The 15,717-nt window shown below is 32.6% G+C and overlaps 1 protein-coding gene and 1 long non-coding RNA gene across 2 annotated transcripts; one reads left to right on the top strand and one right to left on the bottom strand.

The window, feature by feature from the left end:
- The first annotated feature begins 7,672 nt into the window (after positions 1 to 7,672).
- LOC126675052 (thioredoxin H2-like) lies at positions 7,673 to 8,483 on the top strand. Its single transcript, XM_050369625.2, has 3 exons — positions 7,673 to 7,925; positions 8,038 to 8,160; positions 8,240 to 8,483. The coding sequence occupies exons 1-3, from the start codon at positions 7,776 to 7,778 to the stop codon at positions 8,384 to 8,386; spliced, it is 420 nt and encodes a 139-aa protein (XP_050225582.1). The 5' UTR covers positions 7,673 to 7,775; the 3' UTR covers positions 8,387 to 8,483.
- A 5,999-nt stretch (positions 8,484 to 14,482) lies between these two features.
- On the bottom strand, positions 14,483 to 15,513 carry LOC130015202 (uncharacterized). Its single transcript, XR_008790255.1, has 2 exons — positions 15,256 to 15,513; positions 14,483 to 14,804 (listed from the first exon to the last, which is right to left on the bottom strand). It is a non-coding gene; the product is annotated as an uncharacterized LOC130015202 (long non-coding RNA).
- Positions 15,514 to 15,717: the final 204 nt, after the last annotated feature.

Below are 15,717 nucleotides of genomic sequence, written 5' to 3'. Positions count from 1 at the left end.
GACTTGGCTCACGTGCCTTGCCTCGCAGGCAGCCCTGTCTCAAACCGCGCACCCGAACAATATGTTTAATAAAATATATCGAACACTTTCCTTTTCAAAGCGTTGTATCAAACATATTTAAAAACATGCACAGCAGACACACAAACGTAAGGCCAGCTAAAACTACACACAGTGTCTTTGCAGACCAAAGACACGAAGCTTGGCCACCCGTAGGGGACACCATAAAACACCATATGCCTATTGAGTAGCCACTTATTAGAGCTAGACAAAGTCAGGATTCCTATCAGAGTATATAGACAGAGGAACCATGACGTGGCTACAGGCATATCGAACCTATATACACTATTGCAGCAGCTAAGAGTTTAAAGTGTTATTTACATAATAACAGAATAAGCTTCCCTGATGGAAAAGGGTGGAAGCTCGACCAGACCCGGTAGCTAGGTACCTGAAAATGATAAACAACAACGGGGTCAGAAATATAAATATTTCTGAGTGAGTAGATAGGTTTACAATTAAATACCAAAATCGCGTATATACAAAATATCGGTATATAAAAATATTACCAGTCCTCGATCCAAATGAAACCCTAATCCTGATTACGTTATAGTGCTATCATATATATAATGCATATGCACAACTCTTGTTTAATACAGGATGAGCTGTATAAATATGTATCACAGCCATCTTGACTCTGTATAGGGTTGCTGGGCCGGAACTTAAATCACTGCCACCTCAGGACTACCCATTAGGTTTAATCCGCTTTATAAGCATCTGGCTTAAAACCTAATCTCAATATGTATGCTTATAATATTTACCTCTCATCTAGTTCATTAACACCGGTGATCACACAGTCCTATTGTTGCCCAATAGATAGCTCGTTTCAATGGATCTTCCTTGGCTAAGTTTCATACTTAGTGCGATTTATGATTTAAAAACAATTGAATACTAATATTCAAAAGTAAACAAATGAACTCACAAACACCGCTAGGTCTGGAACTTAATCCTGTGGTTGTGGTCAGACTGCTGGCTAGCTGGTCGGACTAAACACACAAAGCAAACAGGATAAAACACATCAATATATGTTTCCTATAAAACTTCTAGGTCCTTAAACCCAGATCTAGGTCAAACATATAATCATATAAACACGTAACACTTATGGTCTGTTTTCTTTTAAAACCATATTATAAATTCTCGTTTTGAGAAAACGTTCTAACTTCTCTCTAGAAGTTATTTTAGGTATCACAATACCTAAAGAAAACCATTTATAGTATAGACCTAATTGTCAAAACAATTCTCGGTCATATACTAAGTATTTAGCAAAAGCGATTGCTAAATCTTTAAAACCGTTTAAACATTGACTTTAACTCTTTTAAAGTCCATTATAAACGTTTAACTTAACTTTTAAAATCTCCTTTTAAAAGTCTTTAGGTTTAGTATATAAAACCTTTTCAATTTCTTCTAACACAAGTTATCGTTTTAAAACGTTTTCGACTCAACGAAACTACGTCAAGTTCTTAGGGCAAAAAGCCCCAAAAAGTCCCCCCTTATCGACATCTCGGCATGATGCACGATCGTGCACCTTGGGGTAGTGCACGATCGTGCACTATTGGTGCACGTTCGTGCACCCCAGATGGTGCACGTTCGTGCACCTTGGGTGCACGTTCGTGCACCCTCTCATGGTGCACGTTCGTGCACCCGAGTGCACAGCCCCGAGAAAGTTGATTTCTCGGGCTTTCCGACGTGCTTTAACTCCATTTTTCCGCCCCTAACACGTATACACATTCCAATCTATCCATATTCACGTTCGAAACGTAAAACTAATACGTTTACGTTTGATTCGATACGGTAACCGTTTATAAACGAATATATATTCGAAATATATCGATATATATCAAAATAAACATTTAATACGGGTATACTACCTCGATTACTTGAGTAATCGTTGAAGAAATGGAGTTAAAATCGAGAAACGGATCGAACGGCCGGAAACCCTAAATCGCCGAAGTTACAGAGAAGCAAGTAGCTGCTTCTTTTCTTTCTGAAGAAAGAAATGAAATGTTTGCTTGATTTTGGTCACCACTTAACATATATATACTTATTGGTTAAAGTGCGCTTTAGTACTAGCTCAATCATGCACTATAAACCAACTTCTAAACTAGTCGTCCGTAGTCTAAACGGAAACGACTTCCAAATTTCGTGAAAATTTTACCAAAAATCAAATAAAATATAACGAGAATAAAAATATTATTTTTATTCCCATCCGACATATATTTTATCCTTAATAAATCATTTTTGATTTATTAACGCCGCATTAACTGCGCTTGATAAAATTTCTGCTTCCAATTTTATCAAATTTTCACGATAACCTTTTTAAAATATTTTGCGAATATTGGCATCAAAAATATTCTCTAGGGACTTATGAATTATTCTGCACCCAATTCATAAATCCATATTATCACCGTTAACTATATAACTAATCAAATTTAAATTCTAAAAATTTAAATTTGCAATCCTATAGCCATATTAAAAATTTAGGGACACTTGTAAATTAAATTTATCTTTAAATTTAATTTACCTACTCCCGTCTAATAAAATATTAGACACGTGGCTATATTTTAACTCTTAAATTTCCGGGTTATTACAGTAGGGTTCGCTGGTTTGCTATAAATAGCTCCTTAACTCGATTCTTTCAGCCCTTTTTCACCCTATCAGACCTAATGCGACCCTACACTCAGATAAACCCTATTTCTATCATTCCTTTCTGATCCTTGGTGGTTTTTAACAATTGATTGGTGATTATATATTCGTTTTGCGATTTCTACGCGATTTGCTTGTGGTGTTCTTCGTTGGTGTGATTGTGACTCTTGTTGCTTCTTGTCCAGACCCTTCCCTAGGGTTTAATACTTATTTAATCTTGTTATTCTTCATTCTAAGGTAATGATTTCAATCTCTTATGTATTGGTGAATCGTTGTCATGTGTTTTGCGTAGAATGGCATGATTTAGGGTGTTTTGGAGTTTGGAACTTATTGTTCAATGGTCTGAGATTTATGATTTGAATAATATGTTTTAAATGGATTTTAATATGATTATAATATGATGATGTATTATGATTGGAATTGGATTTGCATGATTTAAACAACGAATTGGCTAATTCTAGGTTTGTATGAAATTGATTCGTTTAATGATTTGTTAAAGTGTTGAATCTGAGTTATTTGGGATATTATGTGTTTGTGCTACAATGGCTAATGATCTAATGATTTAAGATCTAGAAGTGAGAATTGGGTTTGATCTATTTTGTAAAAATCTCTACGATTTGCGAAATTGACAATTTTATGAAAGTTAAACGCTATAATTGCAAAATGGTTTCAAATGCTATACCTACTGATATAATATATTCTAAGTGATGTTTTAAAGGTTTTAAATCAGTAATAACATACTTTGGTTTGTCGATTATTGGTTTTGAATCGTTTGGCTAGTTTAGGCAATTTTCGGCAAAATTGCCATGTTTGATTATTTGAGTGCTTTGGCTTAATTTTGGTTTTATCAAATTGTTAATGGCTGGAAACTTTGTTTATAAAACGGTTTTGAACACATATAAAGATATTAGTTTCATCTTAGGTTGTTGGGTTAAACAATTTGGTTAAAGGCATGTAAGGTGTTATATTGTGTGTATTGTTTTGGCTAAACTATTTTAGGTTCAAGATGAAACTTGAAAGGCGTTAAATCTTTTGATTCCATTTAAGTGGTGTATATAAGTGTATGTACTTTGGGTGTTACTTGCCTAGTGTTGACAAGTTATTTGGCTTATTTGCTTATCATGATTTTGGCATTATTAAGTTAGGGAATGAGTTCTTATTTTAAACTTAGTTTTATTTAAGGATCAGATTTACTATGGTTTTACTTTGGCTTATGGTTGGGTCGGGTTAGACTTGTGTCGCCCGACATGTTGTGTTGAGCTATACTACAGCTAAGGCTAGCACACTACTTTGGGAAAACTCTTGGATTTTGAAAGGACTATAAAAGTATTTAAGAACTTTGATTTCGTTTTAAAAGATAAGAACTCACCTAAGCTTAACTTGCCTAATTTTGTTATTTGGTTTGTATGGATACTTTGGTTGTACCTTGGTTGTGTTTTGAAATGCTAGTCCTACGTGGTGTCTAGTAATCTTAGAGTTAGGGGTTGATCAGATTTTAACTTATATAATGTTTTAGACCCGTCGACTGCTCGTGTTACGGAGTCTACGCAGGGTTAGCTGTTTGCCAAGATTCACGTGGATAAGCAAGCAGTGAGTTTGTACTTACTATTTACCGCTTTATTAAGTAAATTGTTATTTTAATATATAAATATATAATGTATATGTATATTTCGAACTGTTTTTCCATTATGGCTTTTAGTTGGAACATGCTACCTAATGGGCATCATTAGAACTGCGTGCGCACCGGTATTGATCTGGGTAAGGTATATATGGAAATGTGGTAACTCGGTGTGAGCACAGCTCTCGGGACCAGGTAGAGTAACTCGATGTAGCTCAGCTCTCGGGACTCTGGTATAAGTGTGGTCAGTGGTAACTCGGTGTAGCTCAGCTCTCGGGACCAGACCTATTGGATTATGATTATTATTTAGAATTGTGGATTAGGGTTCCAACTATTATCTGTAATATCGTTATTAAATGTTTTAAACATTTTAAAGGTTTTCCACTTAATAAATGTAAATAGTGGTATGAACTCATCTCAGTATATCTGACCCCGTTGTTTTCCCAATTTTTCCCAGGGTTATGATCTGAGAGAGTCTGGTGATCTCCGCATTTACTTTTCCTCGGAGGTTCCATTTATTTTGATAAACTGTTAAACTATTTTATTCTTAGACCGCAGTAGTTGACTAGAAGTCTTTATTATTATTACAGTTGTTTGTCGGATTGGTCTGACTAGTTATATTGCTCTGGCATGTTTTGTAATTATTTCGGATTATTTATGTTATGCTTATTTTTAGACTCGGAATTGGATAAGCATGTTATATTAACTGTTGATTATTATAACTGCTAGATTTAGGCTGAAGTCTCGGTTGCCCCCGAGCATTGGTTTTCTGCAGGATTATGTGTTTATATGTTAATTGAAAGGCTAGCTACGGGTTTTGGTACTACATTACCCATACCCTAGCGCCGGTCTCGATTCATGAAAAATACCAACGCGTGCAGGTAAAGAAATCCTTATAAAAACAGTGTTGCAAGCTCTCCCTAATTATACTATGGGGGTCTATCTCCTGCCATTGGAGCTTTGTGGGGACATTGAACGTATGTTTAATGGGTTTTGGTGGAGCAGTGGGTCAGGAGGGGATCATGGCATCCGCTGGATGCGCTGGTCAAGACTTTGCGACAGGAAAATCGATGGAGGGATGGGTTTTAGACGTCTCCATGAGTTCAATGTTGCTCTCCTTGCTAAGCAGGGATGGAGAGTTATTACTCAACCAAACTCTCTTGTAGCCCGTTTATTGAAGAGTCGTTATTTTCCAAACTCTAATTTCTTAGCTGCAGGTCTGGGAGCTAATCCGAGCTATACTTGGAGGAGCATCATCTCGACGCAACCTCTTCTTCAAAATGGGTGTCGCTGGGTTATTGGAGATGGTGAGAAGGTTGAGATCGGAGGTGATTCATGGCTTCTAAATGACAATAACTCTTTCATTGAAACTGCTCTTGACGCGAGTGTTGCTACAGCTCGAGTTAGATCCTTAATGAGCAGTGATGGGAAGAGCTGGGATATGGAGGTGTTAAGGGATATCTTTAATGCTCGAGATGTCACAGAGATTATTCGTATCCCTCTTAGTCGTGGCGCTGTGGAAGATCGTTGGTCATGTAAATGGGACAGACGCGGGTTGTATACAGTTAGAAGTGGGTATAAGCAGCTCATGGATAGGAATAATGTGCCAACTGTTTTAGTTTGGGGCGGCTGGAAATATATTTGGCGTCTCAAAATCCCTCCGAAAGTTAAAAATTTCTTGTGGAGATCTTTGGTAGGCTGCCTTCCAACGAGAGACAAGCTGATTGTTAGAAGAGTAGCAGTTGATGACGGCTGCCCGGTTTGCAATTCTGGACAAGAATCTGTTGAGCACGTCTTCTTTAATTGTCCTTTTGCTATTGACTGCTTGCGTCATTCGGGTTTGCAGGAGTTAAACGGGGTTCCAGTCAGCCTCACTTCGTGGAAAGAAATAGTCTCAGTCCTCCCGTCAGAGAAGTTAGAAAATTATGCTATGATTTTTTGGGCATTATGGGACAATAGAAACAATATAATCTGGAGAAATGAAGGAGGGACAATTGGTCAAGTTACCACAAAAGCAACTACTTCGCTGCTCTCTTGGCAAACAGCTCAGACAAGCGTTGCTACCGTAGCAAATAACGTTTCAGGTTCGTCTATTTGCTAGAAACCTCCCCCTACAGATTACTTGACTTGTAATATGGACGCAGCTATTTTTCGAGACTTGAATAAGTCCAGTTTTGCTTCTGTTGTCCGTAACCACAAAGGGGAGTTCTTGAGTGCTAGATGTACTGTAGTGGACTGTGTTCATGATCCTTTGATGGCTGAAGCTTTGAGCTTTAAAGAAGTGCTCTCTTGGTTGAAGAATTCGATCTCCCAGAAGGTGCAGTTTGAGACGGACTCGCTCCTGCTTGTTCAAGCTTTTCATTCTAAAGAGGAGGATATATCACATCTTGGGATGATTATTAATGATTGTAGGGATTTATTTAAGGACTATAGCAATAGTTCTTTTAATTTTGTTAGAAGATCAGCGAATTTAGCAGCTCACTCGTTAGCACGAGGCGCTAGTTCCATGTCTGGTACCACTATTTGGGGTCCAACTGTTCCGGAATTCCTAAATACTGTTTTGTTATCTGATATTGCTATCTAATAAAGTCAGTTTATTATCAAAAAAAAAAGTCTTTGGTGATGATATGGTAAGAAGATGGGGTATTAAGTGACTGTTAAATTTGGGTACTTATTGGGTGACGGCCATTAATGGGAAACATTACAAATTGCAACTGAAGTCCGATACATATAGAAGTATTCAACTATTTTCGTAGTTTTCAGTTTTTACCGACTGTTTCTCAAATTTTGATTCAGAATCTGAGTTTTTTAATCGCCTATTGCCTTTATTGACATTTCTATTGCTAATTTCATCATCCATTGATGAACTGGGTCTGTTCATCTTGGATGATATACAGAACCAGCCAGGTCTTGGGTCTGTTCATCAAGGCGGACCCAGTTGGTCTGTTCTCCCGCGGCGGCGGTTTCCGGTATTATTAAAAACGTATAAATTTATTTTTCTCAATAATATTTATTTGTATTAACAAAAATTATTATTAAATTTAATAATTTTTGAAAAGAAGAGTTTTTTGCTTTAAATATAACATCAAGCACAATTTAAAATATATGTAAAAATATAGAGTATTGATTTGAATATTTTTTAAATGAAAAGAAGTTGATTTAATATTTGAGGGTGCAATTGAAATCGAAAGGTCGTAATTTAGATAAAATTGGTGATTTCGCAACATCAAGGTGCAAATGAATTGGGGCTTAAAGGTGGAGGGTTTTTAAGAGAATTAGCGTTCGAATGAATAAGATTTGATGAATTAAGAAGAAAAAAAAGTCCCCAGACCCCAAAACAAAAAAAGCGAAATTGCGTGAATAAAGAACATCAAAAATAAAAAAGAAGTAACCCCAAAACAAAAAAGCGAAGTTGCGTGAATAAAGAAGAAGAGTCTTATCTTAGAAGCAGCTGAAAGAGATGGGATCGATTCTTTCAGCCCTATATGGCGGAGGGGCCGCTGCAACTGACGAGCAATCTGAAATTGATGGTCATCCAGCCGTCACAGCTTTCCACTCATCTAACCGTTGGCAACTTCACTTCAATTCCATGAAAGAGTCTCCCCAGCTGGTAAATATATCTAATTTATTGAATTTTTCATCTGGGTTTTTAATATTTTTATTGGGTTTAGTTGAATGGTTGAAATTTTGATCTGGGTTGACTTTTGTCTAAATTTCCGAAGATGGTGATTGATTTCGCTGCTTCCTGGTGCGGACCTTGTAAATTTATGGAGCCAGAACTTATAGCTATGGCTCACAAGTATACTGATGTGAGCTTTGCCAAGATTGATGTTGATGAACTGCCTGTAAGTGTTTTTGTCTTTAATTTCTCGGTTAATTGTCGTTTTGGTTGTTACTGATTTCGGTTAAATCTTGGAATTACAGAGCGTGTCGCAGGAATTTGGAGTGCAAGCTATGCCTACGTTTGTGTTGGTGAAGAGAGGGAAGGAAGTCGATAGAGTCGTAGGAGCCAAGAAAGATGAACTTATCAAGAAGATTGTGAAGAATAGGGCTATTCAATCAGCATCTTAAATTCGTGTGTATGTAATCATAAATCCCTTTACTTTCTGAGTTATTGATGATTTGATAATTAACAATGTATGTGATTTATGTATGATCTTTGTGTTTCTGATTCTTTAGTTTCAATAATCGTTTCCTCCCCCTAGATTGATTGCTTATATTTTTCATCAGTGGTGGAACTCAGGGGCAAGGGGTGGCTGCCTACTAGCCACTGGTTACCGATTGTTTTTTGGTTATTACTTTCGGTGCTGAATGATAAACCATATATGCCATCAATGTATACGTTCTCTGTGATTCACATTCCTTAGTTTGTTGTCTAAATACTCAATAATTGTACCGTCTCAATAGATTGCTTTCTTATCTTCTTTATCAGAGGCGGAACTATGGGGCAAGGGGCGGTTGTCCACTGTGCACCAGTTACCCATTGTTTTTTTGGTTGTTTTTCTACCTCTTCCGGCATTATCTTTCTCATTAATCGTCTCATTCTATCTCCCTTTTTCAGACATTAGTTGTTTTCTTCCTCTTGCCCTCCTTTTATTTCCTTCTTCTGCCAATTTACCATTTAGTTTCCTTCTTCCCCTGTCTCTTCTATTATCATTTATTTCATTATCCATTTCATCCGCCTCTCTTCTCCACTGACCGGCTATTTTTCTTCTTTATCGCCCCACTCCCCTTTTATTTTGTATTCCGCCATTGTACCCTTTCAATTTCTTCTTCCGCCAACCGCTGTAATCTATAGTGTTTCTGTTTCCTTGTACACCTATAAAGGTCCTGCAAACCATTGAACTTGAAATGATGGATAGAAACTAGAAATAGTAATTAGAGATGCTGATGGATTTATTTTGATTGATATAGTGATGCTAACCATGAAGTCAACAAAGACTTGAGATTTGTTTTAAGGAATTGTAATTTGAAATATGAATAGCTTAGTCTGAAACTAAGTAGAACATGCGCTTTTTTCAGAAACGTGTTGGAAATTTGGCGTTTCGGACATTAAACATCATGTTTAACATAGAAAACATTAAAATAAAATTGTATCGCCGTGTCCGATTGTCTCATTTCCCCGTATCAATACCCGTTCATAGGCCTGAATCTGAAATATACAGAACTCTTGGCTTTTTTGTCGAAAGATTTGTAGAGAAGCAGTTGTTTCATTTGTCTTAGTAAACATATCTTTAGTAGATTGATTCGGTGAAAATAAGGATTTGCTCTAAAGCATGATTCGCAACTACTGTTATAATATAGTTTTTATACACTCGATATGCACTCTCATCTTTGCTAAGTATAATTATTTTTCTTAGATTTGAATATAGATTGTACCTTCTAAAGCCATCCTAACATTCTTCCATGAACCAAAAACATGAGATTGAAGTTTATTTTTTACCAGCTTAGCAAGATAGTTCAATCGCTTGAATAAAATGTACTCCCTCCGTTCCAATAGAGTTGTCCATTTTGCCTTTATCACACAGTTTAAGAAAAACAATTATTGTTTATGGGTTTTCTAAAATTTTCCTTATTTTTCTTGTCATGTCCCCTATTTAATATAGGGTCCATTTGCAATTTACTTTCAATTTACTCATTAGTGGATTTTAAATATGGGTATATAGAAAAATTGAATATAAAAGTTAATTAATTTTTGAAAGTGGACAAGAGTTTTGGGACAAAAAAAAAATTCAAAGTAGACAACTCTATTGGGACTGAGGGAGTATATGTTTTGACTTGAATATTATTTAAAATTTTGAGAATCTCGTATTCTAATTTAGAATGTGCATTCGATTCAAATCAAACTGATGAGAACTAAATTTTATATTTTTTTCAAATCAAACCTAGTCAATTTTCTAATAATCCTAACTCTTTCAAATTGAATATAACTGAATAAGTTGAGTTAGTACTCTTCGAATATTTAAATTTCTTTACGATGATAAATCAAGATTTTTTCCCTGTTTTTCCTTGGGGTGAAAGAAGCTAGTCGAAATTAAAGGTGGAAATTAAACTGAAATTTTTTTTGTTAAAATATTCTAATTCTAAAAAAAATTATTAATTTTGTCTTTTATCTTATATTAATTGAATTATTATAAAAAACAATTTATTAAATTGTATTTATATACTTTTGGAAAAGATATACAACTATAAAAAAATCAGAATTTGTTTCTATAAAAATTAAAGTGCATGGATCTCGTTTTTATAAAAAAAAAAGTATAAACTTTTTCTTTTGATTTAAAAGTATAGAGACTTGATTATATGTCAAAGTATTTCACTCTTACTAATAGCACTTGTAAAAAACGCTCTAATAAAATGATTTATATAATTTTTTCAAGGCTTAATCACCAAAAAATGCCAAACCTATACGTTTTGTGTCAATTATAGCCAAACTTTTAATAATCACCAGATTTAGCAAAACCTTATATGTTCTGTTTTTTTTTAGCCATTTTTGAATCGAACCGGTTTTTCTGACACCGTGTCATCACGTCACCGCCAACTAAGCAAATTGCTGGCATGTCAGCTAAAATATTTAACTAAGGTTTGGCTATAACTGACACAAAAAAATAGGTTTGGTATTTTTTGGGTGAATAAATCATATTTTAAATTCAAACCAATTTTTAAATTTAATAATTAGTAAATTAATTATATCATTTATGAAATTTATATATATTTAAAAATAATTATTATTTCCTATTTAATACTAATTAAAATTAATTTTAGTTTTTTATTAAACCAAATTAAATCTAATAAATTTATATTATAATATATTTTAATGAATATGTAATTAAAAAATCAATTAATGTATTACTTAAAAATTAATGTTGAATTAAATTTGGTGAAAGGGTTTAATGTTCATGATGATTTTGAACTTGATTTATTATTTTTAATGTTGTTGAGATCTTGTTATGTCTGGGTTTAGGTAATAAATAAAATAGTTATGTGTAAATTAAGGTGAGTTTTTGACTATGCCGAGTAAAATGACATATGCGTTTATGCTTATAACCATCATGATATATATTGATTACAGCACAATGAGCTTCACTTTTTAAAAAAAAATTGAAAAAATAATTACACTCGTCCTTTAAATAAGCAGTCTATTCAGTGATTATTTTTATGTTTATGTGTGTATATTTGAATCATGAACACTGTCGTATGTTTGTTGTGTATATTACTCTCAGATTGTTCGTCGGAAGACGAACAATTGGGTCTCAAACAGCGGCGGTGTCAAAGAACCGACGACTGGAATTTAAAAAAAAATAAAATTTAAGATGAATAAGACATTTTTTGTTTTTAATAGAATTTAAATTAATTATATATCCATCAAATATGTAAAAAATATTATTAGAATTATTTAAATTTAGTAAAAAAATAAATTAATTTTAATTAGCGTTAAATAAAAATATTGTTTTTTAAATATATATGAATTTTATTATAATATAATTAATTATTTAATTATTTAATTTTAAAATTAGTTTTATTCACCAAAAATACCAAACCTATGCATTTTGTGTCAGTTATAGCCAAACCTTATTTAAATATGGGTAATCTACACAAATCCCTCAAAATAGGTGCTACCTATTGTTTTTACCTCAAGATTTTGATTTTGACAGTAATCACTCAAAATAATAAAAAAGTTTACATTAATCTCTCATAACCCAAAACTAGGAGATTTTATAATAAAATAGGACACATTTGCCCCTCATTTGTCATCAGTTTTTTCCCGTTCAACACTGTGCAATATAAACAACTCCACCACTCTGAAGAGATAGAGGTCCACCGCCGGCGACAACCAAAGAGAAACGTTTATGCAATTGACTAGATCGTGGCTTTTGTTCAGTGCATAGTTGTCCTATAAATTCCCCGCAATATCTAATGGCTCTACCACAAGCTTAATGAACTGGAATGGGTTTTAATTAGAAATTCGTAATTCAAGTGGGTTGTAGAATTGGAAACTGGGAAATGAGCTTATAGAACTAGAACTTCATCGTTTTCAAGTGGTTTTAGAAATTAGTTCATAATTCTTACTCTGAAAAATGGATTCTCAACCTTGATGTTGGTTGGGTGTCTAATTTTGATCCATGATTTTGATAATTTCTTTCAAAGTTCTTATTTTCTTTCAATGCAATGTGACAATACAGTTTTGGTGAAAAGCGATCTATTATCTATTGATACTATTGTTGAATTGAAAAAAAAATTCATATTTGTAACTTGAAGATTATGAGTGGTTTTAGGAAAAATTGTGTGAAGATTTGAAAATGGTAAGGGAAAAAAAAGTGTTTTCAGACTTAGAAGGAAGAAAAAGAAAATAGAAGACAAGAAACAAAATAAAAAAAGAAATAGTGGTTAATAAAGAAAAAGGTAAAAGAGATCTGATGGTAAAAGAAAGTGAATTATACTGAGAGTAATGAAAGTAAACGAGAATAAAAAGGACTTACTGTTATGGATTGAGTAGAGAAAGATACAAAATTATGCTTTAATTTTGGCAATTCATGCTTTGTTGCAGAAAGAGTGTAGCTTATGTGTTTAAAGAATACATTCTTACACCAGATGCATTAGCAAATTATGTTTATGATCTTCCTTTGGGTATTTTTCGATTTCATTCTCCGCCTCATGCGAGGGTGGCTTGTGAATGACATAGTAGGTGTAGCTTATTTAATTTTTGTTTCCTTTTTCATTGTGTACCAAAACCATAAAAATTGAAATGTTGCATTTTACTTTAAGTACAAATTATTATTTTTTATGTTAGATTTAACTGTCGAGAAAACCGAAAATCTACCTGATGTGAACCAGATGTAAACTTATATCAACTGAACTATCTTAATTTAAGTTTTAATAAAATTTGTCTTACTTCTCTTTACAATTTTAAATACATTTTATATAGAGGATCTTGAGATTTTGTGTAATATACAAATTGAATATTTCTTTTAAATGAAATGTATTTGACAGTCTACAAAACCGAAAATCAACCTAATGTGAACCAGATGTGAATCTATCTATATCAACTAAACTAAACTAATAATTCAATTTTTAATAAAATTTTTCTTACTGCTCTTTACAATCGTAAACACATTTTATATAAAGAGAATTTTGAGATTTAGTGTAATTGACATTGAATATCTTTTTTAAATAAAATATTTTTGATAGTTTATAAAATTAAAAAAATCTAATATGAACTGGATGTGAACCTATATCAACTGAACTATCTTAATTTAAATTTTAATAAAATTTATCTTGCTGCTCATTACATTCTTAAATGTATTTTATATAGATAAAATATTGAAATTTAGTGTAATATACAAATTGAATATCTCTTTTAAGTAAAATGTATTTAACGGTTTATGAAATTAAAAATCAACCTGATGTGAACCAGATGTGAACCTATATCAACTGAACTATCTTAATTCAATTTTTAATAAAATTTATTTTACTGCTTTTTACAATCTTAAATACATTTTATATAGATAGAATTTTGAGATTTAATGTAATATACAAATTGAATATCTCTTTTAAATAAAATGTATTTAACAGTTTATAAAATTAAAAATCAACCTAATGTGAACCAGATGTGAACCTATATCAACTGAACTACCTTAAGTCAATTTTTAATAAAATTTATTTTACTGCTTTTCACAATTTTAAATACATTTTATATAGAGAGATTTTGAGATTAGTGTAATAACAAATTGAATGTCCCTTTTAAGTGAAATGTATTTGAATGTTTATAAAACTGAAAATCAACCTGATGTGAACCAGATATGAACCTATATCAACTGAACTACCTTAATTCAATTTTTAATTTTTTTTTAAATTAATAAAAAATTAGTTTCAATTATTTACATTAAATTGAAATCAAGTATATATTGAATTTATACTGATTACAGCGGATCCGACCACCATGCACCTGGCCAGAGATAATTTTAATTTACATAATGTATATTTTATTTAATACAAAATTTATAAATTTATTACTATATATTAAAATAGATAATATTATAATTATATATAATGTAAAAATAAATTTATTTTAATTGATAAATAAAAGAAAGGAAAATTAAATTGAAAGTGATATACATGTGACTCCTTCATTATATACAGCTTATAACACTTTTAACAACATGAATAATATTAAATAAGGAATTAAAAATTTTAATATTGTTTAAACTTTAAAGCTCCATCATTCCAATTGCAACAAATCATGACCTCAATGCAAACAAACTAGTTTCTGTATCATCTGCCATTGCTTAATTAAACAATTGCACTTAAGACAGAGTAGTCATATACTTAAGGCATTATATACAATCAAATTCAAAGTACTCAACAAAATGTTGAAAAGGTTGGATTACAACGCAAACCAATCAACCAACTTCAATATTACCCGTATCATCTGTAGTTGGAAGTCCTACTGTTGTTTCATGAATCCAAATTAGCCCCATCTCTATAATGCCATCTATAACACCAAAAAATAGACCAACAAACATTTCAAATAGTTTAGCATTTGTTTAATGTTAAATCTGAACCAAAAAATTAATATTAAAAACCAATCAAATTAACCTTTTCAAATAATTTCATGGTGGGAGTCTCAACAGCATGATTTAAACCATTTTATTCCTTTTCCTTAATATCCAAGGTTAGCAATTTGAATTCTATCCCTAAAATAATTTAAACCATTTTCAAACTATTCTTTTGATTTAAGATTAACTTAATTAATCAATAGAGCGTGAAGAATTAAAACATCACCTGATACTGTTCATGGTTATTCTTATTTTTGTCATCATCCAAATTCAATTTCAACACAATTTTCCGCAACAATATTTGTCTTTTACAGTTAGATCCATATGACATCAACATAATCAAATTATTCACAAGAAATTTAATAACAGAATAAGCAAAATTGTTACCTGCATATTTATTGTTCAAAGAGCAGTCATTGACAAACCACAGTATCTATGCCTAATCGGAAGTAAAGAACGACGGGAATAATAAAGAAAAAGAGAAGATGAGTAATTGAAGCTATTTATACAGTGAGCACTTCCATCATTCGAATCGTTCTCTCCCTCTGATTTTCCAGGCCGACCAACCGCCGTTGATATTGACAGAAACATTAGAAAGTAGCGAGGAAGAGAGCAGCCATGTGTTGGAGAAATAAGAGGAAGGGTAAAATAAGACTAGAAATATAAAGAGGTATAACATATAAATATGTTTTAAAAAATGAGAGATTTTTGCAAAAAATTATTTTATGGGTCACTAACATAAAGTTTTTAGATTTTGGGTGATTTGGTGTAATTTTCTCTTTAAATATTTCAGCTTCCATGCCAACCAATTGCTTAGTTGGCGGTGACATGGACGACACTTGCTGCTGC

The sequence above is a fragment of the Mercurialis annua genome, linkage group LG3 (genome assembly GCF_937616625.2).
Source record: "Mercurialis annua linkage group LG3, ddMerAnnu1.2, whole genome shotgun sequence".
Taxonomy (NCBI): Eukaryota; Viridiplantae; Streptophyta; class Magnoliopsida; order Malpighiales; family Euphorbiaceae; genus Mercurialis; species Mercurialis annua.
Note: the sequence above shows the minus strand (reverse complement) of the source record. Positions and strands in the feature narration are given on the sequence as shown.

Coding starts and splice junctions, on each gene's coding strand:
- LOC126675052 (XM_050369625.2), top strand. CDS start 7,776: ATGGGATCGATTCTTTCAGCCCTATATGGCGGAGGGGCCGCTGCAACT. Junction 7,926..8,037: donor TGAAAGAGTCTCCCCAGCTG/GTAAATATATCT, acceptor AAATTTCCGAAG/ATGGTGATTGATTTCGCTGC. Junction 8,161..8,239: donor TTGATGTTGATGAACTGCCT/GTAAGTGTTTTT, acceptor TTGGAATTACAG/AGCGTGTCGCAGGAATTTGG.